Below are 27006 nucleotides of genomic sequence, written 5' to 3'. Positions count from 1 at the left end.
CCGATGCTCCTCTTTCATATATATTACTGCAATGTCCAGTCCGAGCCCCTGCTGCTTCTCCTCCATATATATTACTGCTCTGTCCAGCCCGGACCCCGCTGCTTCTCCTTCCATATATATTACTGCACTGTCCAGCCCAGACCCCGCTGCTTCTCCTCCATATATATTACCATACTGTCCAGCCCGGACCTCCACTGCTCCTCCTCCCATATGTATTACCATACTGTCCAGCCCAGAACCCCACTGCTTCTTCTCCATATATGTTACCATACTGTCCATCCTGGACCCCCCCCTGCTTCTCCTCCCATATGTATTACCATACTGTCTAGCCCAGACTCTCGCTGCTTCTCCTCCATATATATTACCATACTGTCCAGCCCGGACCCCCGCTGCTTCTCCTCCATATATATTACCATACTGTCCAGCCCAGACCCCCGCTGCTTCTCCTCCATATATATTAACATACTGTCCAGCCCGGACTCCCGCTTCTTCTCCTCCATATATATTACCATACTGTCCAGCCCGGACCCCCGCTGCTTCTCCTCCTCCAGCTCCCGCTCCAGTTTGGTGAGGTTCTGTTCCAGTTCCTTGGTAGACGCCTGTAGAGATTCCTGCAGAGCCTATAATAACCATAAAGGGGTTAAGTGTAACGTAATACAAGGCCAAACCCGCAGGAGGGATCGGTATATTCTGTCCTCCGGGTGGTGGTGACCTATTTAATACGATGCAGGGAGCATGTGCACATCCTGGTGTCTATGTCGAAATATAACTGAAAAGGATATTATGGTCTGCAATCTATTATTCTATGTTATCAGCCAATACAATGGCAGAGGTGATGAAATCCCCCTCCCATCACGTGACTGATATCGGCTCCGCTCATAAAGGTACCGTCACACTAAGCAACTTACCAGCGATCCCAACAACGATAGGGATCGCTGGTAAGTTGCTAGGAGGTTGCTGGTGAGCTGTCACACTGCAACGCTCCAGCGATCCCACCAGCAACCTGACCTGGCAGGGATCGCTGGAGCGTGGCTACACGAGTTGCTGGTGAGCTCACCAGCAACCAGTGACCAGCCCCCAGCGCCGCGTGGAAGATGCTGCGCTTGGTAACTAAGGTAAATATCGGGTAACCAACCCGATATTTACCTTGGTTACCACTGCACGGAGCTACACGTGCAGAGAGCAGGGAGCAGCGTACACTGAGCGCTGGCTCCCTGCTCTCCTAGTACAGCACACATCGGGTTAATTACCCGATGTATGCTGCAGCTAAATGTGCACAGAGCAGGGAGCAGCACACAATGCTTAGCGCTGGCTCCCTGCTCTCCTAGCTACAGCACACATCGGGTTAATTACCCGATGTGTGCTGCAGCTAAATGTGCACAGAGCAGGGAGCAGCACACAATGCTTAGCGCTGGCTCCCTGCTCTCCTAGCTACAGCACACATCGGGTTAATTACCCGATGTGTGCTGCAGCTAAATGTGACAGAGCAGGGAGCAGCACACAATGCTTAGCGCTGGCTCCCTGCTCTCCTAGTACAGCACACATCGGGTTAATTACCCGATGTGTGCTGCAGCTAAATGTGCACAGAGCAGGGAGCAGCGCACAATGCTTAGCGCTGGCTCCCTGCTCTCCTAGCTACAGCACACATCGGGTTAATTACCCGATGTGTGCTGCAGCTAAATGTGCACAGAGCAGGGAGCAGCACACAATGCTTAGCGCTGGCTCCCTGCTCTCCTAGCTACAGCACACATCGGGTTAATTACCCGATGTGTGCTGCAGCTAAATGTGCACAGAGCAGGGAGCAGTGCACAATGCTTAGCGCTGGCTCCCTGCTCTCCTAGTACAGCACACATCAGGTTAATTAACCCGATGTGTCCTGCAGCTACATGTGCACAGAGCAGGAGCCGGCACTGACAGTGAGAGCGGCGGAGGCTGGTATCGAAGGTAAATATCGGGTAACCAAGGACAGGGCTTCTTGGTTACCCGATGTTTACTGTGGTTACCAGCGTCTCCAGAAGCCGGCTCCTGCTGCCTGCACATTTAGTTGTTGCTGTCTCGCTGTCACACACAGCGATCTGTGCTTCACAGCAGGACAGCAACAACTAAAAAATGGCCCAGGACATTCAGCAAGAACCAGCGACCTCACAGCAGGGGCCAGGTTGTTGCTGGATGTCACACACAGCGACATCGCTAGCAACGTCACAAAAGTTGTTCGTTAGCAGCGATGTTGCTTAGTGTGACGGGGCCTTAACGCTCCTGTACTGTTATAATCTGACTTTACAGGGGTTTATCATGTACCCCACTCCACAGGACGGACAGATGGGAGCCCGTAATTACCCTCCCACATCCCCCTCATGATCGCCCATCCATTTCTTGCAGTTCTGTCCATGTACCTTCTGCTCGGAGAGCTCGGTCAGTAATTTCTGGTGACCAGATTCCTGTAACGTCCGCTGGACCTCTTCATACTGTGGGCAAAAGTCACAATATCAGCAGCGCAGCGCCCCCATCTTCTCGACCAGTGAATGCAGAGGTGATGTGCTACCTGCTTACACCCAGGTGACCACCCTGCCTGCTTACACCCAGGTGACCACCCTGCCTGCTTACACCCAGGTGACCACCCTGCCTGCTTACACCCAGGTAACCACCCTGCCTGCTTACACCCAGGTGACCACCCTACCTGCTTACACCCAGGTGACCACCCTGCCTGCTTACACCCAGGTAACCACCCTGCCTGCTTACACACAGGTGACCACCCTACCTGCTTACACCCAGGTGACCACCCTGCCTGCTTACACCCAGGTGACCACCCTGCCTGCTTACACCCAGGTGACCACCTTACCTGCTTACACCCAGGTGACCACCTTACCTGCTTACACCCAGGTGACCACCCTGCCTGCTTACACCCAGGTAACCACCCTGCCTGCTTACACCCAGGTGACCACCCTACCTGCTTACACCCAGGTGACCACCCTGCCTGCTTACACCCAGGTGACCACCCTGCCTGCTTACACCCAGGTGACCACCTTACCTGCTTACACCCAGGTGACCACCTTACCTGCTTACACCCAGGTGACCACCCTGCCTGCTTACACCCAGGTGACCACCCTGCCTGCTTACACCCAGGTGACCACCCTGCCTGCTTACACCCAGGTGACCACCTTAGCTGCTTACACCCAGGTGACCACCTTACCTGCTTACACCCAGGTGACCACCTTACCTGCTTACACCCAGGTGACCACCTTACCTGCTTACACCCAGGTGACCACCCTGCCTGCTTACACCCAGGTGACCACCCTGCCTGCTTACACCCAGGTGACCACCCTGCCTGCTTACACCCAGGTGACCACCTTACCTGCTTACACCCAGGTGACCACCTTACCTGCTTACACCCAGGTGACCACCTTACCTGCTAACACCCAGGTGACCACCCTGCCTGCTTACACCCAGGTGACCACCCTACCTGCTTACACCCAGGTGACCACCCTACCTGCTTACACCCAGGTGACCACCTTACCTGCTTACACCCAGGTGACCACCTTACCTGCTTACACCCAGGTGACCACCTTACCTGCTTACACCCAGGTGACCACCCTGCCTGCTTACACCCAGGTGACCACCTTACCTGCTTACACCCAGGTGACCACCCTGCCTGCTTACACCCAGGTGACCACCTTACCTGCTTACACCCAGGTGACCACCCTGCCTGCTTACACCCAGGTGACCACCTTACCTGCTTACACCCAGGTGACCACCTTACCTGCTTACACCCAGGTGACCACCCTGCCTGCTTACACCCAGGTGACCACCTTGCCTGCTTACACCCAGGTGACCACCTTACCTGCTTACACCCAGGTGACCACCTTACCTGCTTACACCCAGGTGACCATTCTACCTGCTTACACCCAGGTGACCATCCTACCTGCTTACACCCAGGTGACCATCCTACCTGCTTACACCCAGGTGACCACCCTACCTGCTTACACCCAGGTGACCACCTTACCTGCTTACACCCAGGTGACCACCCTACCTGCTTACACCTAGGTGACCACCCTACCTGCTTACACCCAGGTGACCACCCTACCTGCTTACACCCAAGTGACCACCCTACCTGCTTACACCCAGGTGACCACCCTGCCTGCTAACACCCAGGTGACCACCCTGCCTGCTTACACCCATGTGACCACCTTACCTGCTTACACCCAGGTGACCACCCTGCCTGCTACACCCAGGTGACCACCTTACCTGCTTACACCCAGGTGACTACCCTACCTGCTTACACCCAGGTGACCACCTTACCTGCTTACACCCAGGTGACTACCCTGCCTGCTTACACCCAGGTGACCACCCTGCCTGCTTACACCCAGGTGACCACCTTACCTGCTTACACCCAGGTGACCACCTTACCTGCTTACACCCAGGTGACCACCTTACCTGCTTACACCCAGGTGACCACCCTGCCTGCTTACACCCAGGTGACCACCTTACCTGCTTACACCCAGGTGACCATTCTACCTGCTTACACCCAGGTGACCATCCTACCTGCTTACACCCAGGTGACCACCCTACCTGCTTACACCCAGGTGACCACCTTACCTGCTTACACCCAGGTGACCACCCTACCTGCTTACACCCAGGTGACCACCCTACCTGCTTACACCCAGGTGACCACCCTACCTGCTTACACCCAGGTGACCACCCTGCCTGCTAACACCCAGGTGACCACCCTGCCTGCTTACACCCATGTGACCACCTTACCTGCTTACACCCAGGTGACCACCCTGCCTGCTACACCCAGGTGACCACCTTACCTGCTTACACCCAGGTGACCACCCTACCTGCTTACACCCAGGTGACCACCCTACCTGCTTACACCCAGGTGACCACCTTACCTGCTTACACCCAGGTGACCACCTTACCTGCTTACACCCAGGTGACCACCCTACCTGGTACACCCAGGTGACCACCTTACCTGCTTACACCCAGGTGACCACCCTACCTGCTTACACCCATGTGACCACCTTACCTGCTTACACCCAGGTGACCACCTTACCTTCTTACACCCAGGTGACCACCTTACCTGCTTACACCCAGGTGACCACCCTACCTGCTTACACCCAGGTGACCACCTTACCTGCTTACACCCAGGTGACCACCCTACCTTCTTACACCCAGGTGACCACCTTACCTGCTTACACCCAGGTGACCACCCTACCTGCTTAAACCCAGGTGACCACCCTACCTGCTTACACCCAGGTGACCACCCTACCTGCTTACACCCAGGTGACCACCCTACCTGCTTACACCCAGGTGACCACCCTGCCTGCTTACACCCATGTGACCACCTTACCTGCTTACACCCAGGTGACCACCCTACCTGCTTACACCTAGGTGACCACCCTACCTGCTTACACCCAGGTGACCACCCTACCTGCTTACACCCAGGTGACCACCCTACCTGCTTACACCCAGGTGACCACCCTGCCTGCTTACACCCATGTGACCACCTTACCTGCTTACACCCAGGTGACCACCCTGCCTGCTACACCCAGGTGACCACCTTACCTTCTTACACCCAGGTGACCACCTTACCTGCTTACACCCAGGTGCCCACCCTACCTGCTTACACCCATGTGAGCACCTTACCTGCTTACACCCAGGTGACCACCTTACATGCTTACACCCAGGTGACCACCTTACCTGCTTACACCCATGTGACCACCCTACCTGCTTACACCCATGTGACCCCCCTACCTGCTTACACCCAGGTGACCATCCTACCTGCTAACACCCAGGTGACCACCCTACCTGCTTACACCCATGTGTCCACCTTACCTGCTTACACCCAGGTGACCACCCTACCTGCTTACACCCAGGTGACCACCCTACCTGCTTACACCCATGTGACCACCCTACCTGCTAACACCCAGGTGACCACCCTACCTGCTTACACCCATGTGTCCACCTTACCTGCTTACACCCAGGTGACCACCCTACCTGCTTACACCCAGGTGACCACCCTACCTGCTTACACCCAGGTGACCACCCTACCTGCTTACACCCAGGTGACCACCCTACCTGCTTACACCCAGGTGACCACCCTACCTGCTTACACCCAGGTGACCACCTTACCTGCTTACACCCATGTGACCACCTTACCTGCTTACACCCAGGTGACCACCTTACCTGCTTACACCCAGGTGACCATCCTACCTGCTAACACCCAGGTGACCACCCTACCTGCTTACACCCATGTGATCACCTTACCTGCTTACACCCAGGTGACCACCTTACCTGCTTACACCCAGGTGACCACCTTACCTGCTTACACCCAGGTGACCACCCTACCTGCTTACACCCAGGTGACCACCTTACCTGCTTACACCCAGGTGACCACCCTACCTGCTTACACCCAGGTGACCACCTTACCTGCTTACACCCAGGTGACCACCCTACCTGCTTACACCCAGGTGACCACCTTACCTGCTTACACCCAGGTGACCACCCTACCTGCTTACACCCAGGTGACCACCTTACATGCTTACACCCAGGTGACCACCTTACCTGCTTACACCCAGGTGACCACCTTACCTGCTTACACCCAGGTGACCACCTTACCTGCTTACACCCAGGTGACCACCCTACCTGCTTACACCCAGGTGACCACCTTACCTGCTTACACCCAGGTGACCACCCTACCTGCTTACACCCAGGTGACCACCCTACCTGCTTACACCCATGTGACCACCTTACCTGCTTACACCCAGGTGACCACCTTACCTGCTTACACCCAGGTGACCACCTTACCTGCTTACACCCAGGTGACCACCTTACCTGCTTACACCAAGGTGACCACCTTACCTGCTTACACCCAGGTGACTCCCCTACCTGCTTACACCCAGGTGACCACCCTACCTGCTTACACCCATGTGATCACCTTACCTGCTTACACCCAGGTGACCACCTTACCTGCTTACACCCAGGTGACCACCTTACCTGCTTACACCCAGGTGACCACCCTACCTGCTTACACCCAGGTGACCACCTTACCTGCTTACACCCAGGTGACCACCCTACCTGCTTACACCCAGGTGACCACCTTACCTGCTTACACCCAGGTGACCACCCTACCTGCTTACACCCAGGTGACCACCTTACCTGCTTACACCCAGGTGACCACCCTACCTGCTTACACCCAGGTGACCACCTTACATGCTTACACCCAGGTGACCACCTTACCTGCTTACACCCAGGTGACCACCTTACCTGCTTACACCCAGGTGACCACCTTACCTGCTTACACCCAGGTGACCACCCTACCTGCTTACACCCAGGTGACCACCTTACCTGCTTACACCCAGGTGACCACCCTACCTGCTTACACCCAGGTGACCACCCTACCTGCTTACACCCATGTGACCACCTTACCTGCTTACACCCAGGTGACCACCTTACCTGCTTACACCCAGGTGACCACCTTACCTGCTTACACCCAGGTGACCACCTTACCTGCTTACACCAAGGTGACCACCTTACCTGCTTACACCCAGGTGACCACCTTACCTGCTTACACCCAGGTGACCACCTTACCTGCTTACACCCAGGTGACCACCTTACCTGCTTACACCCAGGTGACCATCTTACCTGCTTTTGTACGATGCAGAGTTTCTCCAGGACGTCCCTTTTACTGCTCAAAGCTTCAGTGACCTGATTCCCGAGTTTACATTCCCGACCTGAAGGTGAGAAGAAGAGCGAGTGATGGACAGCAGGAAAATGAGCGAGCGGGAAGAGGAGAGACCATCTGGCGCCTCAGTCCTGCCGGCTGCCTGGTATTGTGCACACACCTGTATGGTGTAGACAGGACCGATGCACAAGACCTTGCAGAGGCAGACACATCCGGAGCACCCCTCGCCTCCCACCATAAAAGGCAGGGCCGATGGATAATCCCCCTAAATAAACTGTATGGGGCCAACCTGATACCTCCCTTACAAGAAGCGGACAGACAACTCTGACCTCTCCCTTCTGCAGCAGCACAAATGAGGTGGATACGGCACTTACCGGCATAAAATCTGCTTTTAATCTAAAAAAAAACAAAAACAAGAAACAGTAAAGCGTCAGCAATCACCCATATAATAATGTACAAGATTCAGCGCCACCTCTAACAACAGGCTGTGTGCGGTACTGCAGCTGAGCCCCAATGACTTAACTGGAGAGAATGAATGGAGCAGCCGGACCCCAGCGATCCTTGGTTAAGTGGACGGCTTTTAATGATAGCCCTGATAACTCCCCTTTAAGGGGGCTTCCTCAGACCCTTTGATGAGGCGCATGCCGTCTATCTGCCGGACTATGTGGACTCCTCCGTCTAGTGATTCCCCGGTGACACGAGCCGCAGAACACCCCCCCCCCCCGTATAATCCGGCCACCACTTACACATCGCACCGTTCTGCAGGTAAACACCAAGATGGAGACGAATCCGAGGAGCGCGGTGAACGTCACCACCTCCCAGGAGCAGCCGAAGAAATCCGCGCCGGGCTGGAGGTCGTCCGGTAACAGGGACACGACCTGCGGGGAAAAGAAGCCGCTGTAACAAACCCTCAGCTGTGAGAAGCGTAAGGATTCATCAAGTGACAGTGTAACCAGCATCAAAACACACTCTGCAGAGCTGACCTTTGTTACAGTGTGTCAGTGTAGGTAAACACATGCTGCAGAGCTGACCTTTGTTACAGTGTGTCAGTGTAGGTAAACACATGCTGCAGAGCTGACCTTTGTTACAGTGTGTCAGTGTAGGTAAACATGCTGCAGGCTGACCTTTGTTACAGTGTGTTAGTGTAGGTAAATACATGCTGCAGGCTGACCTTTGTTACAGTGTGTCAGTATAGGTAGACACATGCTGCAGAGCTGACCTTTGTTACAGTGTGTTAGTGTAGGTAAACACACTCTGCAGAGCTGACCTTTGTTACAGTGTGTCAGTGTAGGTAAACACATGCTGCAGAGCTGACCTTTGTTACAGTGTGTCAGTGTAGGTAAACACATGCTGCAGAGCTGACCTTTGTTACAGTGTGTCAGTGTAGGTAAACACATGCTGCAGAGCTGACCTTTGTTACAGTGTGTCAGTGCAGGTAAACACATGCTGCAGAGCTGACCTTTGTTACAGTGTGTCAGTGTAGGTAGACATGCTGCAGAGCTGACCTTTGTTACAGTGTGTCAGTGTAGGTAAACATGCTGCAGAGCTGACCTTTGTTACAGTGTGTCAGTGCAGGTAAACATGCTGCAGAGCTGACCTTTGTTACAGTGTGTCAGTGCAGGTAAACACATGCTGCAGCGCTGATCTTTGTTACAGTGTGTCAGTGTAGGTAAACATGCTGCAGAGCTGACCTTTGTTACAGTGTGTCAGTGTAGGTAGACACATGCTGCAGAGCTGACCTTTGTTACAGTGTGTCAGTGCAGGTAAACACATGCTGCAGCGCTGATCTTTGTTACAGTGTGTCAGTGTAGGTAAACATGCTGCAGAGCTGACCTTTGTTACAGTGTGTCAGTGTAGGTAGACACATGCTGCAGAGCTGACCTTTGTTACAGTGTGTCAGTGCAGGTAAACATGCTGCAGCGCTGACCTTTGTTACAGTGTGTCAGTGCAGGTAAACATGCTGCAGAGCTGATCTTTGTTACAGTGTGTCAGTGTAGGTAAACACATGCTGCAGAGCTGATCTTTGTTACAGTGTGTCAGTGTAGGTAAACACATGCTGCAGAGCTGACCTTTGTTACAGTGTGTCAGTGTAGGTAAACACATGCTACAGAGCTGACCTTTGTTACAGTGTGTCAGTGTAGGTAAACACATGCTGCAGAGCTGACCTTTGTTACAGTGTGTCAGTGTAGGTAAACACATGCTGCAGAGCTGACCTTTGTTACAGTGTGTCAGTAAAGGTAAACACATGCTGCAGAGCTGACCTTTGTTACAGTGTGTCAGTGTAGGTAAAGACATGCTGCAGAGCTGACCTTTGTTACAGTGTGTCAGTGTAGGTAAAGACAGGCTGCAGAGCTGACCTCTGTTACAGTGTGTCAGTGTAGGTAGACACATGCTGCAGCGCTGACCTTTGTTACAGTGTGTCAGCGCAGGTAAACATATGCTGCAGCGCTGGTCTCTGCTGTTCTGACACTTTGGTACAGTGTATCAGTCTGGGGTCTTGAGTGTTTAGATAGGAGGAGGAATATTTGGACTGGATATAACTGTAGCAAACCCTCAGCACATTAACAACAAGTGACGGTGACATTGTGTAGATCCAAAAGTCACAAACGCTCCAACATCGAGGAAGAGAAAGACAGATCTGCAGCTCCGAAATAGGAAGTCATTACACAAGAGAGGTGTGGGGGAAGGGGGCGTTACAGTTCAGGGGGGGCATTAAAGTTCAAGGGAGGAGGTGTTAAAGTTCGGGGGGGGGCGTTACAATTCAGGGGGGGGGGGCGTTACAATTCAGGGGGGGGGGCGTTACAATTCAGGGAGGAGGGGGCGTTACAATTCAGGGGAGGAGGGGGCGTTACAATTCAGGGGAGGAGGGGGCGTTACAGTTCGGGGGGGGAGGGGGCGCTACAGTTCGGGGGGGGAGGGGGGCGTTAGTGTTCAGGGGAGGAGGGGGCGTTACAGTTCGGGGGAGGAGGGGGCGTTACAGTTCGGGGGAGGAGGGGGCGTTACAGTTCGGGGAGGAGGGGGCGTTACAGTTCGGGGGAGGAGGGGGCGTTACAGTTCAGGGGAGGAGGGGGCGTTACAGTTCAGGGGAGGAGGGGGCGTTACAGTTCAGGGGAGGAGGGGGCGTTAGTGTTCGGGGGAGGAGGGGGCGTTAGTGTTCGGGGGAGGAGGGGGCGTTACAGTTCGGGGGAGGAGGGGGCGTTACAGTTCGGGGGAGGAGGGGGCGTTACAGTTCGGGGGAGGAGGGGGCGTTACAGTTCGGGGGAGGAGGGGGCGTTACAGTTCGGGGGAGGAGGGGGCGTTACAGTTCGGGGGAGGAGGGGGCGTTACAGTTCGGGGGAGGAGGGGGCGTTACAGTTCGGGGGAGGAGGGGGCGTTACAGTTCGGGGGAGGAGGGGGCGTTACAGTTCGGGGGAGGAGGGGGCGTTACAGTTCGGGGGAGGAGGGGGCGTTACAGTTCGGGGGAGGAGGGGGCGTTACAGTTCGGGGGAGGAGGGGGCGTTACAGTTCGGGGGAGGAGGGGGCGTTACAGTTCGGGGGAGGAGGGGGCGTTACAGTTCGGGGGAGGAGGGGGCGTTACAGTTCGGGGAGGAGGGGGCGTTACAGTTCGGGGGAGGAGGGGGCGTTACAGTTCAGGGGAGGAGGGGGCGTTACAGTTCAGGGGAGGAGGGGGCGTTACAGTTCAGGGGAGGAGGGGGCGTTACAGTTCAGGGGAGGAGGGGGCGTTACAGTTCAGGGGAGGAGGGGGCGTTACAGTTCAGGGGAGGAGGGGGCGTTACAGTTCAGGGGAGGAGGGGGCGTTACAGTTCAGGGGAGGAGGGGGCGTTACAGTTCAGGGGAGGAGGGGGCGTTACAGTTCAGGGGAGGAGGGGGCGTTAGTGTTCAGGGGAGGAGGGGGCGTTAGTGTTCAGGGGAGGAGGGGGCGTTAGTGTTCAGGGGAGGAGGGGGCGTTAGTGTTCAGGGGAGGAGGGGGCGTTACAGTTCAGGGGAGGAGGGGGCGTTACAGTTCAGGAGAGGAGGGGGCGTTACAGTTCAGGAGAGGAGGGGGCGTTACAGTTCAGGAGAGGAGGGGGCGTTACAGTTCAGGAGAGGAGGGGGCGTTACAGTTCAGGAGAGGAGGGGGCGTTACAGTTCAGGAGAGGAGGGGGCGTTACAGTTCAGGAGAGGAGGGGGCGTTACAGTTCAGGAGAGGAGGGGGCGTTACAGTTCAGGGGAGGAGGGGGCGTTACAGTTCAGGGGAGGAGGGGGCGTTACAGTTCAGGGGAGGAGGGGGCGTTACAGTTCAGGGGAGGAGGGGCGTTAGTGTTCAGGGGGGAGGGGGACATTACAGCTGATAGTGGAGGGGGACATTACAGTTGATGGGAGAGGGGGACGTTACAGCTGATAGTGGAGGGGGACATTACAGCTGAGGGGGGAGGGAGATTACAGCTGATAGTGGACGGGGACGTTACAGTTGAGGGGGGGGGGTGTCATCATCAGCCAGTTTGCAGCCCCCAGACGCCCGGTGAGCCCCCCACGCTCCCATGAATACCCCAGCACCTGCCGGACTATCAGATATTCTGGAATATTAATTATGTGATGACATTTTCTGTAACTTTCTAATAAACTTTGCAATAACAAATAAACGTGTGTGCACACAGAGGCGGATTTTATTTCCTGGCTGAATACAACCACATCTGCCCCTATCTCCCCCCATTATAAACAGCCCTGCTTGCGGTCAGTGAACAGAAAACCAGCCTCCTCCTCCACAGCTGAGGGTTCGTTACAGCTGTATCCAGTGTATTACAGCCCTGAGTGGACTGATACATTGTAACGAACCGTCAGCCCAGAGGAGATGTGCGCAGGCGCGGTATACCAGGGTGCCCGCACTGTCTCTGCGCCCCGTCAGCCTCGGTCCCGGATATTTGTGGCCGGTGACTCACCCTCCGCACCGCCTCCGCCATCCCCGCTCATATAACGAGCACCAGCCGCATCCGCAGCCCTCAGTCACCGGCTGGACGATACCAACTGCACGGAAGTCCGGCGCAGCGCCCGCCACTAACGATAACACCAACCGCCCCCTCAGGAGCTGTGCTCGCATTCCCATACTCCTATCAGCCTAGTATTGTTATATTCACATCATCTTGTGAGAAAGTCTATAGAATTTACGTGAAAATCCCCCCCGTTCCCGGCATTTGGTTTAACCCAAGTGAAACAGGAACAGGAAATAGCGTAGCTGTACGTGTCCCTGGAGAGGGCGGGGCGTCTGAGGCCACGGCGGCCATTTTGACTGGCATTTCAATTAAAGGGCCAGTCCATGTTGAAACCGCCTGTATCTAGAAATATCATGAATGTAAATGACAATTTTGTGATTAAAAAACTAAAATGTAATCGTGGATGTTGGAATAAGACAGAACGAACTAAATGACTGTAAAGTTGCCAAATTCAGGATGTTTTTATAAATCTAATCCAAGTTTTACTGAAACTGCCCCCTTCACCCAACACCATATTGCTTCTGGACTTCATACAAATCGGCAATTTTACGATATACAGCAATACAAATATACCAGAAAGAGGCCCAGGATTGAAGACACATAAACCTGGAAGGGGTTCAGGATGGGGGACATATATACCAGAAAGAGGCCCAGGAAGGGGGACTTATATACCTAGAAGGGGCACATGATAGGAGACATATATACCTGGAAGGGGCCCAGGATGGTGGACATATATACGTGGAAGGGGCCCAGCATGGGGGACATATATACCTGGAAGGGGCCCAGGATGGTGGACATATATACATGGAAGGGCTCCAGGATGGGGAACATATATACATGGAAGGGCTCCAGGATGGGGGACATATATACATGGAAGGGGCCCAGGATGGAAGACATATATACGTGGAAGGGGCCTAGGATGGGGGCTATATATACCTAGAGGGGTCCAAGGATGGGGGACATATATACATGGAAGGGGCCCAGCATAGGGGACATATATACCTGAAAAGGGCCCAGGATGGGGACATATATACATGGAAGGGGCCCAGGATGGGGGACATGTATACCTGAAAGGGGCCCAGGATGGGGGACATATATACCTAAAATGGGCCCAGGATGAGGACATATATACGTGGAAGGGGCCCAGGATGGAGGACATGTATACCTAAAATGGGCCCAGGATGAGGACATATATACCGGAAAGGGGCCCAGGATGGGGGACATATATACCTAAAATGGGCCCAGGATGTAAGACATATATACGTGGAAGGGGCCCAGCATGGGGGACATATATACCTGGAAGTGGCCCAGGATGGAGGACATGTATACCTAAAATGGGCCCAGGATGAGGACATATATACCGGAAAGGGGCCCAGGATGGGGGACATTGCTACATAATGGGGGGCAGCACATATAGAATTTAAAACACTACTAGAAAATAAAAAACAACACAATTAGATTCAGCAATGGTTTTTGGCAGGAGTGGCCCCTGCAGATCAAGCGCTGGGATCTTTCCGCTTGTGATTTCTTATCTCCCCATATCCTTGTCTTATTCCGGCCAACAGCAATCTCTGCAGTGTGAGACAAAAGCGCTTTCCTCCCTACAGCAGCGCGCGATTAATGATTAAACCCATAATTCGACCAGCGCATTACTCCTCCGAATCCTGAAATACTGGGGTTAGCCATAGTTTGTCCCTCTATGTAGGGAAGCTGAGATCCGAGGAGCTGTTTGTACCCCTGAAGACCCCTGTGACTTAGGGCTCATGGAAGACGCTGGAATTGCCCCAGTGTGACTTATGTCCTAGCTGCGCTGATACATTGTACCAAACTAGCAGGACAGGAGAGAGACGTATCCACAGAACATAGACTGGATACAATTGTAGCAAACTGTGAAGCCTGTGCAGGTCCTGTAGAGTGTAGCATTCACTGACAGCAAGCAGAGACTTAAAAAGAGACGAGGTATTAAAAAACAAAGACCCCAAATCATCAATTATGTTGATAAAAAAACAAAATGCTGCAAAAGCCGTAATGAATTTATCCCAAAAATAAAAATGTCTAAAGGCCAAATTCTAACTCCCAAAACGTTTCTTAGAAAGTTTTGAAACTTTTCATTCTACTGTGATGAAACGTTTATGACGTGGGTGACCCCCTATATCTACCAAAGCCCTAATAGGGGGCACAAAAAGGTGACCCTACGAAAAAATAAAAGGTAAACAGCCCCCCATAAGCCAAACATGTGGACGCCTCCCATAAACCGAACATGTGGACACCCCCCATAAGCCGAACATGTGGACGCCCCCCATAAGCCGAACATGTGGACGCCCCCCATAAGCCGAACATGTGGACGCCCTCCATAAGCCGAACATGTGGACGCCCCCCCATAAACCGAACATGTGGAAACCCCCCCATAAGCCGAACATGTGGACGCCCCCCATAAGCCGAACATGTGGACGCCCCCCCCATAAACCGAACATGTGGACGCCCTCCATAAGCCGAATATGTGGACGCCCCCATAAGCCGAACATGTGGACGCCCCCCATAAGCTGAACATGTGGACACCCCCCATAAACCGAACATGTGGACACCCCCCCATAAACCGGACATGTGGACGCCCCCCATAAGCCAAACATGTGGACACCCCTCCCATAAACCGAACATGTGGACGCCCTCCATAAGCCGAACATGTGGACGCCCCCCATAAACCGAACATGTGGACGCCCCCCCATAAACCGAACATGTGGACGCCCTCCATAAGCCAAACATGTGGACGCCCCCCATAAGCTGAACATGTGGATGCCCCCATAAGCCGAACATGTGGACGCCCCCCCATAAACCGAACATGTGGACGCCCTCCATAAGCCGAATATGTGGATGCCCCCATAAGCCGAACATGTGGACGCCCCCCATAAGCTGAACATGTGGACACCCCCCCATAAACCGAACATGTGGACACCCCCCCATAAACCGGACATGTGGACGCCCTCCATAAGCCAAACATGTGGACACCCCCCCCATAAACCGAACATGTGGACGCCCTCCATAAGCCGGACATATGGACGCCCCCCATAAGCTGAACATGTGGACGCCCCCCATAAGCTGAACATGTGGACGCCCCCCATGAGCCGCGCTGGTTGAGAGCGTTTTGCGCTGCAGCATCTGGCGCTGGTCTCTACTATTAGGAAATCGTCCATAGAGATTGATTCTAAGCGTCTGACTGCGGCGTCGTATTAGGGCAATGCCCCCTGCACCCACCTCCTCCTCCTCCGCTGCCACCGGAGCCTCCATCACATGTAATCAAGGGTTTGGGGGTCACAGGAGCACCCAGGACATGGGGGGCTCGCTGCCTGCGCAGGGTCACTGCTGCTGTAAGGGGATCTGCCGGGACACTTGCGCAATGTCGGGGGTGACACAGGTGGTTCAATGACAACCGACACGACCCTAATCTGTCCCTGCCGGCGGCTCCAGCACCTGTCACTTCTCATGTGTTATCTACCTACAGATGTAGCAGAGCTGAGGTTGTCATCGGGGAAATATTCACTAATGGTTTGTGTCACAAACCACCGGGGGGTCACTCAGAAATCCCCCGCGCTGGCTACCAGTACGTCACAATCGGGGGGTAACAAGTGGGGGTCACCCCTCCTTTATACCTCCCGACCGACAGACAGAGCACGTGACGCGCTCTCTAGCGCCCCTCTTATAGTCAGGCCAATTATGGAATTGCCCGACGATAAGCAAGGAGGCCGCTATACTACTTATGCCGATTATTGAAGGGTCCCCGGTGAGAGTAAGGTATATATTCCCCCGACCTCCGCGGGCGGAATATATAAAATCTCCCGAATCTCACTGGCCTCCCCACAATAATCCTTGGCACAAACTCGCTGCCACCAACCGCTTCACGGTAACTATTAGCCGAACACACAGACGTGGGATTCAAGATCGAGATAACAGAACAGCCCAAGATTAATTATATAATTTAATCAGCCTAAAGCACACTAGAAACTACAATATATACAATAGGGAATCTACAGAATATACATATGTCAGAGTACAGTTACAATCAAAGCATGGGTTACAAACAGGCATACACAGTTCCAGCAGTTACCTTGTTGCGTCTGGCCACAGGGGGGCGCTGTACCCAGGTTTCTAGGATCCTTCCCACAGATGTTTCCTACACGTGCCCCCAGCGAAAAGAACCCTGGAAAATGGCCGAAGTAGGGTTATCAACCTGGGCAAATCCAGGTCCCCTCCTACCTTAGTGACCTCAGAGGGAGCACTGCTCCACCCCTGGCTTGAGTTATGGACAATCCACAACATGGAATATGGGCCATAACTTTGCCTGGGAGCGTCGTAGGCGGACGCCAATGCTCTCATTGTGACAGTTATGAATTTAGCTACAGAACGAGGGGACTCATGACCTGTCTGCCAGTTCCCCATTGGCTGATATCACGCCTGGGGCATTTCCCAATGTCCTGCTCCCATAAAAAGGGTTGTGCCGGCATCGTCCGCATGCGGAGACACCATTTTTATGGTTGCCATATTTATCGGAAATATGGCTTGCGAGATATGAACCATTTTTTACTGGAGTCGTTCTGTCTGGCTATTTCCATAGCCTTGCTAACTAGCTAGCAGCCCCCACTACAGGGTCACGGCAGGGAGTCATCCTGTGTCCATTGTCCCCAAGCCACCTAATTTCCATATCACAGGACATGGCCATGGAGGTGTAAGTGGAACACTGAGAACAAGAAGGGAGGGGGGCACTGCCAGGGAGTGATGAGGGATTATGACTGGAGTCATAATTCATCTTCATATCCCGGGATTTGCCTCACACCTCCCCCCTTTTGAGGGCGCTAGGGGGCAGCACACTCCGGTGTTCCCCCGTGCGCCCGTCCGCGACCTCTCCTTGTCGGGACAGCCCGTCTGCGTTACCGTGGTCACGGCCCCTTTTGTGGCGAATGGTGAAGTTGTATTGCTGGAGCGCAAGGCTCCATCGCAACAATCGCCCATTCGTCCCAGAGACGGTGTGCAACCAGCTGAGGGGATTGTGGTCCGTCTCCACGATGAAGTGGCGCCCGTATAGATAGGGTTGCAGACGCTGCAGGGCCCACACTATGGCCAGGCACTCCTTCTCCATCGTGGAATAGGCAACTTCCCTTGGTAACAGCTTCCTGCTCAGGTACAAGACTGGGTGCTCTTGGCTCGCAGAGTCCACCTGGCTGAGCACCGCACCGAGGCCGAAGTCACTGGCGTCGGTCTGTACTACAAACGGCCGCGTGAAGTCGGCTGCCTGTAGCACGGGCGGGCTGGACAGGGCGTCCTTTAGGGCCCGGAAGGCTGTCTCGCAGTCCATTGTCCAATCGACTGCAGAGGGCAGCTTCTTCTTGGTGAGGTCCGTCAAGGGCTTTGCCAGGCTACTATAGCATGGAACAAACCTCCTATAGTACCCAGCGGTCCCCAAGAAGGACATCACCTGCTTCTTGGTCCTGGGGGTGGGCCAGGATGCGATGGCTTCCACTTTCTCAGGCTCGGGCTTCAGTGTTCTCCCACCTACCCGGTGACCGAGGTACTGGACCTCGCTCATGGCCAGCTGACACTTTCCCGGCTTGATGGTCAAACCTGCCCGGTGGATCCGCCTGAGCACCTGTGCTAGATGCTCTAGGTGGTCCTCCCAGGTGGGACTGAAGACGGCAATGTCATCCAGGTACGCGGCCGCGTACCCTTCAAGTCCCTTGAGCAGGGTGTTGACCATCCGCTGGAAAGTGGCAGGGGCATTCCTCATCCCGAATGGCATCACCGTGGACTCGTACAGTCCAAATGGGGTAATAAAGGCAGAGCGTTCCCTGGCCTTGCGAGTCAGGGGGATCTGCCAATATCCCCGGCTCAGATCCATGATGGTCAGGTACTGAGCCCCGGCCAACTGATCGAGCAGGTCATCGATGCGTGGCATTGGGTACGCATCGGCGACCGTGACCGCATTGAGCCCCCTGTAGTCCACGCAGAACCGAGTGGTTCGGTCCTTCTTAGGGACGAGGACTACAGGCGAGGCCCAAGCGCTGTTGGATGCCTGGATCACCCCCAGCTTCAGCATCTCGTCAATCTCCTGGCGCATGTGTTGCTGCACCTCCAGGGAGACCCGATATGCTGAACGCCGGATCGGGGGATGATCCCCCGTGTCCACGTGATGGACAGCCAAGTCAGTCCTTCCGGGCTGGTTGGTAAACAACCCCCGGAAGGGGAGGAGGGTGGCCCACAGCTGGGACCGTTGGTCTTTCAAGAGCTGGTGGCCAACCTCCACATCCTCAATGGATCCGCCTGCCCTAACCTGGGCTAGCATATCCAAGAGGGTTTCCGCTTCTCCCTCCTCGGGCAGGTTGCACACGGGGAGCGCACATGCCTCCCGCTCATGATGTGCCTTCATCATGTTCACATGGAAGGGCTTCCGCCTTCCACGGGCAGGGTCCAGGGTGACCAGGTACGTTACAGGGTTGAGCTGCTGGTACACGAGGTATGGGCCTTCCCAGGCTGCCTGAAGCTTGTCCTGTGGTACGGGGACCAGTACCCACACCTTTTGACCCACTTGGTAGGTCCTCTCACAAGCGTTCTGGTCGTACCAACGCTTCTGATCGGCCTGGGCTTGAGCCATATTGTCGTGTACCAGTTGCGTCAAGGCCTGCATTTTGTCCCGGAAGCGCATGACATACTCGATAACCGACACTCCAGGGGTGGCCAAATCCCCTTCCCAAGCCTCTTTCACCAGAGCCAGGGGGCCCCGCACACGTCGCCCGTACAGGAGCTCAAACGGTGAGAATCCTGTTGAGGCCTGTGGAACCTCCCGGTAAGCAAATAACAGGTGTGGGAGATACCGCTCCCAGTCACGCCCATGGGAGTCGACCAACATCTTAAGCATCTGCTTTAAGGTGCCATTGAACCGCTCGCACAGGCCATTAGTCTGTGGATGGTACGGGCTGGCCACCAGATGTCGCACCTGGACTTGCTTACAGAGGGCCTCCATCAGCTGGGACATGAATTGGGTCCCCCGGTCAGTGAGCATTTCCTGGGGAAAACCCACTCGGGAGAAAATCTCCAGCAATGCGGTGGCCACCTTGTCAGCCCGAATGGACGACAAGGCCACTGCTTCTGGGTACCGGGTGGCATAGTCCACTACCGTCAGTATGAAGCGTTTCCCGGAGCTGCTGGGGATGGCCAGCGGGCCGACCAGATCCACAGCCACCCTCCTGAAAGGCTCATCGATGATTGGCAGAGATACTAGTGGGGCTTTGGGGTGTGGCCCCGCCTTCCCCACTCTCTGACAGGTTTCACACGAACGGCAGTAGGCAGCCACATCGGCCCCCATTTTTGGCCAGTAGAAATGCTGGTTTAACCTGGCCTTGGTCTTAGCGATCCCTAGGTGTCCGGCCATCGGAATCTCATGTGCGATCCGCAACAACTCCGTCCGGAACGGATAGGGTACCACCAACTGTCGGTCCCTGGGCCACGCCTCCGGTGAACCCTGCTGGACCGTGGCCCGGTACAGCCGTCCTTGGTCCCAGACCACTCGCTCCGGGTCCGAGTCCGAGGGAGGCTGTGCCGCCTGCTCCTTAAGAGCTTTCAGGCTGTCGTCAGCTTCTAACGCTGCCTGAAACCCCTGACTAGATGTGGCCAGAATCGACGAGACTGTCACATCTTCAGTCAGTACCCCGGGACCTGTGTCCTGGCCTCCACCTGACTCGGCTGCCACTTGGTCAGAAGGGGAAGAGCTATCGGACCTCCGGGAGGCCCCTTGGCTTCCAGCACTCCCACTGCGGGTGACAGCGGCCACAGCCGCTGCGACCGTGGGTCGTGCCTGCTCCTCCTCCGTTCCTGACCAAGTCGCCGGTTCAGGCAGACCTACCTGGCTTCCTGACACCCCGGTTGTGGGGGAACCATGCACCGAGATCTTACCTGGGAGCACTTCCGCTCCTGGACCGGCCCCAATCTCACCTGCCTGTTCCCCTCCTGCAGCAACAGAACCCCGCTGTGAAATCTCTGGGGACCCCACATTTGCTGTGGTAGCCCCCACCCCACACACTGGTCCTCCCCCTGCAGCACCCTGCTCTCTGCTTATCCCTGCAGAGGGCAACAGATCCCAGCTCACAGGCTGGTTACTTGTAGAGGCATTGTCACACCTTTCTCTGACCCCCTCCCCTGTCACAGCTGCAGCTGAGTGTGTGTCTATGGTGTCTATGCAAGCAGAAATATCAGAGTTCACTCCCTCCTCCCTTACATCATTCATAGATAACACATTAACATTGTTAGGAGTCATGTCAGTACGGGCTGAAGGTTCAGCCCTTGGGGGGGGCCCAAACTGGGAGGTTATCTGCCCCAAATCTGTCCCAAGTAGCACGTTTGCAGGGATCCGATCAGTTACCCCCACCTCCCTCACCCCCCGCCCTGCGCCCCAGTCCACATAAATGTCAGCAACAGGCAGCGCCGGGTCAGTGCCTCCAATCCCGGAGACAGCGAGGGTTTTTCCAGGGATCAAGTCTTGGGGGGACACCATCTCAGGCCGCACCAGAGTCACCTCCGAGGCGCTGTCTCGCAGTCCTATGGTCACAGACCGGCCGACGGTGACAGGTTGGAAGCTGTCCAGGGACCTACCACCACCCCCACCCACACAATACACCTTGGGCGGCCCTTGGGACGGGGACGGAGCCGGGGCCTTGGGACGCTGAGGGCACATGGCCTTGAAGTGTCCAGGTAGGTTGCACTGGTGGCACCGTCTTGGTTCCGCCACGGGCCTGGAGAGGGGAGTTGAGGGGGACACCCCCTGCAGTCTAGGGGCAGGTGGGGCAGTCGCAGAATTCATCTTACCCCCTCTCCAGGTGCTGCTGGTGGCCGCTCTCCTGGCCTCAGGGGCCCGGTTGTTGGTGTAGTCATCGGCAAGGGCAGCTGTAGCCGTGGACCCCTTTGGCTTCTGGTCTCGGATGAACTGGCGGAGATCCTCAGGGCAGTTCCACAAGAGTTGCTCCGTGATGAACAAGTCCAGGATCTCCGGTCCGGTGGAAAGCTGCAGGCCTTGGGTCCAGTGGTCGGCAGCTCGGGCAAGTGCCCGCCGGTGGTCAGCCCAGGAGTCCTTTGGTCCCTTCTGTAGGCTCCGGAACTTCTTGCGGTAGGACTCTGGAGTGAGGTTGTACTGTTGGATCAGGGCCCGCTTGATGGTGTCGTAGCCCTGATCTGCCTCAGCAGGCAAGTCCCCAAGGATATCCAGGGCCTTACCCCTTAAACGGGGGGTCAGGTATTTGGCCCACTGGTCCTTGTCCAGATGGTGCTGCAAGCAAGTCCGTTCAAAAGCAGTCAAGAAAGAGTCCAAGTCTCCATCCTTCTCCAGCACTGGGAAGTCCTCAACACGGACCTTTAGAAGTTTGGTGTCTCGAAGGTCACATGTGGCTGATGAGGGCCGGAGCTGAGCTAGCTGCAGCTGGTAGTCACGGTCTGCCTGTCGCTCTCGCTCTTCACGCGCTGCCTGCCGCTCTCGCTCCGCAGCCTCACGCTCTGCGTGCCGCTCCGCAGCCTCAGCGTCACGCGCTGCCTGCCGCTCTGCCCTGCGCTCTGCCAGGAGTTCCTTGTAGCCCTTCTGGTCTCCAGCCTGGAGAAGGGCCATAGCCATTTGAAGAAGGCTATCCGAGCCTCCCAGGCTCGGTGGAATGGCACGTGGTGATCTGCGGCCCGCTGCGGAGCCTGGTGATTCACTGTCCCTTTCAGAGCGGAGGGCTGGCATCTGGCTCGTTGAGGAACCTTGGGTGAGCTCCTCCTCATCTTGTCCAGCAGTGCCAGGTTGTGCAATGTCCTCGGCAGAACGGTTTTCTGGCGTCGAGCTCCTGGAGGACTCGTGGGCAACCTCCTCATTACTGCCCACAGCACCGTCCTCCCTCTCTTCGGCTCCTGCCTTAGCATTGGCCAGTTGCATAGCTCTGCTCCTGGTGCCATCAGCCATTCTTGCAGACTTTTGGTCACTGACACAGAACTGACACCTGATGCCTCCACACACCTTACAGTATCTGCACTCTGACACTCTAGTGTTGAGCTAGTCTGAAGACCCCAGCAGCCACAGCTGCTGCAGGCAGTCTTTAGTGTCTGGGAGTATGGGTCTCACACTCACACACACTATTATCTCGATCCCACCGCTATGCCACCAATATGTCACAAACCACCGGGGGGTCACTCAGAAATCCCCCGCGCTGGCTACCAGTACGTCACAATCGGGGGGTAACAAGTGGGGGTCACCCCTCCTTTATACCTCCCGACCGACAGACAGAGCATGTGACGCGCTCTCTAGCGCCCCTCTTATAGTCAGGCCAATTATGGAATTGCCCGACAATAAGCAAGGAGGCCGCTATACTACTTATGCCGATTATTGAAGGGTCCCCGGTGAGAGTAGGGTATATATTCCCCCGACCTCCGCGGGCGGAATATATAAAATCTCCCCGAATCTCACTGGCCTCCCCACAATAATCCTTGGCACAAACTCGCTGCCACCAACCGCTTCACGGTAACTATTAGCCGAACACACAGACGTGGGATTCAAGATCGAGATAACAGAACAGCCCAAGATTAATTATATAATTTAATCAGCCTAAAGCACACTAGAACTACAATATATACAATAGGGAATCTACAGAATATACATATGTCAGAGTACAGTTACAATCAAAGCATGGGTTACAAACAGGCATACACAGTTCCAGCAGTTACCTTGTTGCGTCTGGCCACAGGGGGGCGCTGTACCCAGGTTTCTAGGATCCTTCCCACAGATGTTTCCTACACGTGCCCCCAGCGAAAAGAACCCTGGAAAATGGCCGAAGTAGGGTTATCAACCTGGGCAAATCCAGGTCCCCTCCTACCTTAGTGACCTCAGAGGGAGCACTGCTCCACCCCTGGCTTGAGTTATGGACAATCCACAACATGGAATATGGGCCATAACTTTGCCTGGGAGCGTCGTAGGCGGACGCCAATGCTCTCATTGTGACAGTTATGAATTTAGCTACAGAACGAGGGGACTCATGACCTGTCTGCCAGTTCCCCATTGGCTGATATCACGCCTGGGGCATTTCCCAATGTCCTGCTCCCATAAAAAGGGTGTGCCGGCATCGTCCGCATGCGGAGACACCATTTTTATGGTTGCCATATTTATCGGAAATATGGCTTGCGAGATATGAACCATTTTTTACTGGAGTCGTTCTGTCTGGCTATTTCCATAGCCTTGCTAACTAGCTAGCAGCCCCCACTACAGGGTCACGGCAGGGAGTCATCCTGTGTCCATTGTCCCCAAGCCACCTAATTTCCATATCACAGGACATGGCCATGGAGGTGTAAGTGGAACACTGAGAACAAGAAGGGAGGGGGCACTGCCAGGGAGTGATGAGGGATTATGACTGGAGTCATAATTCATCTTCATATCCCGGGATTTGCCTCACAGTTTGTTCATCCAGATCTTCTGGGTTCAGAGTGATGGGGGCAGCAAAAAGGAAAGGTAAAAGCAGCACAACAACATCCCCTCTGTATTCAGCCCCAGTGGCATAGAGTGGGCTGTCAGCGAAAGTCATGTACACTTTCTAAACCGTGACCAATAGCATCGCCCCTCCAACAGTTTACTACTGAACCGATCACATTATTGTGTTTCTTGTGAAAACTATTTTATTACCTTAAACCCAACCCTAGCACTAACCCTAACCCTAACCCTAACCCTAGCCCCTCCAACACTTTACTACTGAACCGCTCACATTATTTGTGTTTCTTGTGAAAACTATTTTATTACCTTAAACCCAACCCTAGCACTAAACCTAACCCTAACCCTAACCCTAACCCTAGCACTAAACCTAACCCTAAACCTAACACTAACCCTAACCCTAACCCTAACCCTAGCACTAACCCTAACCCTAGCTCTAACCCTAACCCTAACCCTAACCCTAACCCTAACCCTAAACCTAACACTAACCCTAGCACTAACCCTAACCCTAACCCTAACCCTAACCCTAACTCTAACCCTAGCACTAACCCTAACCCTAACCCTAACCCTAACCCCATCACTAACCCTAGCACTAACCCTAACCCTAACCCTAACCCTAACCCTAACCCTACCACTATCCCTAACCCTAACCCTTTCCCTAACCCTAACCCTAACCCTACCACTATCCCTAACCCTAACCCTAACCCTTTCCCTAACCCTAACCCTAACCCTAGCACTAACCCTAACCCTAACCCTAACCCTAACCCTAACCCTAACCCTATCCCTAACCCTAACCCTAACCCTAACCCTAACCCTAACCCAATCCCTAACCCTAGCACTAACCCCATCACTAACCCTAACCCTAACCCTAACCCTAACCCTATCCCTAACCCTAGCACTAACCCCATCACTAACCCTAGCACTAACCCTAACCCTAACCCTAACCCTAACCCTACCACTATCCCTAACCCTAACCCTAACCCTTTCCCTAACCCTAACCCTAACCCTAGCACTAACCCTAACCCTAACCCTTACCCTATCCCTAACCCTAACCCTAACCCTAACCCTAACCCTTTCCCTAACCCTAACCCTAACCCTAACCCTAGCACTAACCCTAACCCTAACCCTAACCCATCACTAACCCTAACCCTAGCACTAACCCCATCACTAACCCTAACCCTAGCACTAACCCTAACCCTAGCACTAACCCTAACCCTAACCCTAACCCTAACCCTAACCCTAACCCTACCACTATCCCTAACCCTAACCCTAACCCTAACCCTTTCCCTAACCCTAACCCTAACCCTAGCACTAACCCTAACCCTAACCCTATCACTAACCCTAACCCTAGCACTAACCCCATCACTAACCCTAACCCTAGCACTAACCCTAACCCTAACCCTAACCCTACCACTATCCCTAACCCTAACCCTAACCCTAGCACTATCCCTAACCCTAACCCTAACCCTAACCCTAACCCATCACTAACCCTAACCCTAACCCTAACCCTAGCACTAACCCCATCACTAACCCTAACCCTAACCCTAACCCTAACCCTACCACTATCCCTAACCCTAACCCTAACCCTAACCCTAACCCTAACCCTACCACTATCCCTAACCATAACCCTAACCCTAACCCTAACCCTTTCCCTAACCCTAACCCTAACCCTAACCCCATCACTAACCCTAGCACTAACCCTAACCCTAACCCTAACCCTAACCCTAACCCTAACCCTACCACTATCCCTAACCCTAACCCTAACCCTTTCCCTAACCCTAACCCTAACCCTAGCACTAACCCTAACCCTAACCCTAACCCTATCCCTAACCCTAACCCTAACCCTAACCCTTTCCCTAACCCTAACCCTAACCCTAACCCTAACCCTAGCACTAACCCTAACCCTAACCCTAACCCATCACTAACCCTAACCCTAGCACTAACCCCATCACTAACCCTAACCCTAGCACTAACCCTAACCCTAGCACTAACCCTAACCCTAACCCTAACCCTACCACTATCCCTAACCCTAACCCTAACCCTAACCCTTTCCCTAACCCTAACCCTAACCCTAGCACTAACCCTAACCCTAACCCTATCACTAACCCTAACCCTAGCACTAACCCCATCACTAACCCTAACCCTAGCACTAACCCTAACCCTAACCCTAACCCTACCACTATCCCTAACCCTAACCCTAACCCTAGCACTATCCCTAACCCTAACCCTAACCCTAACCCTAACCCATCACTAACCCTAACCCTAACCCTAACCCTAGCACTAACCCCATCACTAACCCTAACCCTAACCCTAACCCTAACCCTAACCCTACCACTATCCCTAACCCTAACCCTAACCCTAACCCTAACCCTACCACTATCCCTAACCATAACCCTAACCCTAACCCTTTCCCTAACCCTAACCCTAACCCTAACCCTAGCACTAACCCTAACCCTAACCCATCACTAACCCTAACACTAACCCTAACCCTAACCCTATCACTAACCCTATCCCTAGCACTAACCCCATCACTAACCCTAACCCTAACCCTAACCCTAGCACTAACCGTAACCCTAACCCTAACCCTAACCCATCACTAACCCTAACCCTAGCACTAACCCCATCACTAACCCTAACCCTAGCACTAACCCTAACCCTATCACTAACCCTAACCCTAGCACTAACCCCATCACTAACCCTAACCCTAACCCTAACCCATCACTAACCCTAACCCTAGCACTAACCCCATCACTAACCCTAACCCTAGCACTAACCCTAACCCTAACCCTAACCCTACCACTATCCCTAACCCTAACCCTAACCCTAGCACTAACCCATCACTAACCCTAGCACTAACCCTAACCCTAACCCTA

General features: G+C 54.4%; 1 protein-coding gene across 2 annotated transcripts in view; it reads right to left on the bottom strand.

Moving 5' to 3' along the window:
* Positions 1-27006, bottom strand: part of MIA2 (MIA SH3 domain ER export factor 2) — a 70287-nt gene that overhangs the window by 20924 nt on the left and 22357 nt on the right. For both annotated transcript variants that reach the window (XM_075330636.1, XM_075330635.1), the window contains 5 exons: positions 8428-8559; positions 8056-8077; positions 7642-7730; positions 2394-2465; positions 510-620 (listed from right to left, as the gene is read on the bottom strand). In XM_075330636.1, the coding sequence (XP_075186751.1) occupies positions 510-620; positions 2394-2465; positions 7642-7730; positions 8056-8077; positions 8428-8559 (426 nt within the window). The remainder of the gene's footprint in view (positions 1-509; positions 621-2393; positions 2466-7641; positions 7731-8055; positions 8078-8427; positions 8560-27006) is intronic.

The sequence above is a fragment of the Anomaloglossus baeobatrachus genome, chromosome 12 (assembly GCF_048569485.1).
Source record: "Anomaloglossus baeobatrachus isolate aAnoBae1 chromosome 12, aAnoBae1.hap1, whole genome shotgun sequence".
In the NCBI taxonomy this organism is placed as follows: Eukaryota; Metazoa; Chordata; class Amphibia; order Anura; family Aromobatidae; genus Anomaloglossus; species Anomaloglossus baeobatrachus.
This window is presented reverse-complemented; position numbering and strand designations above follow the sequence as displayed.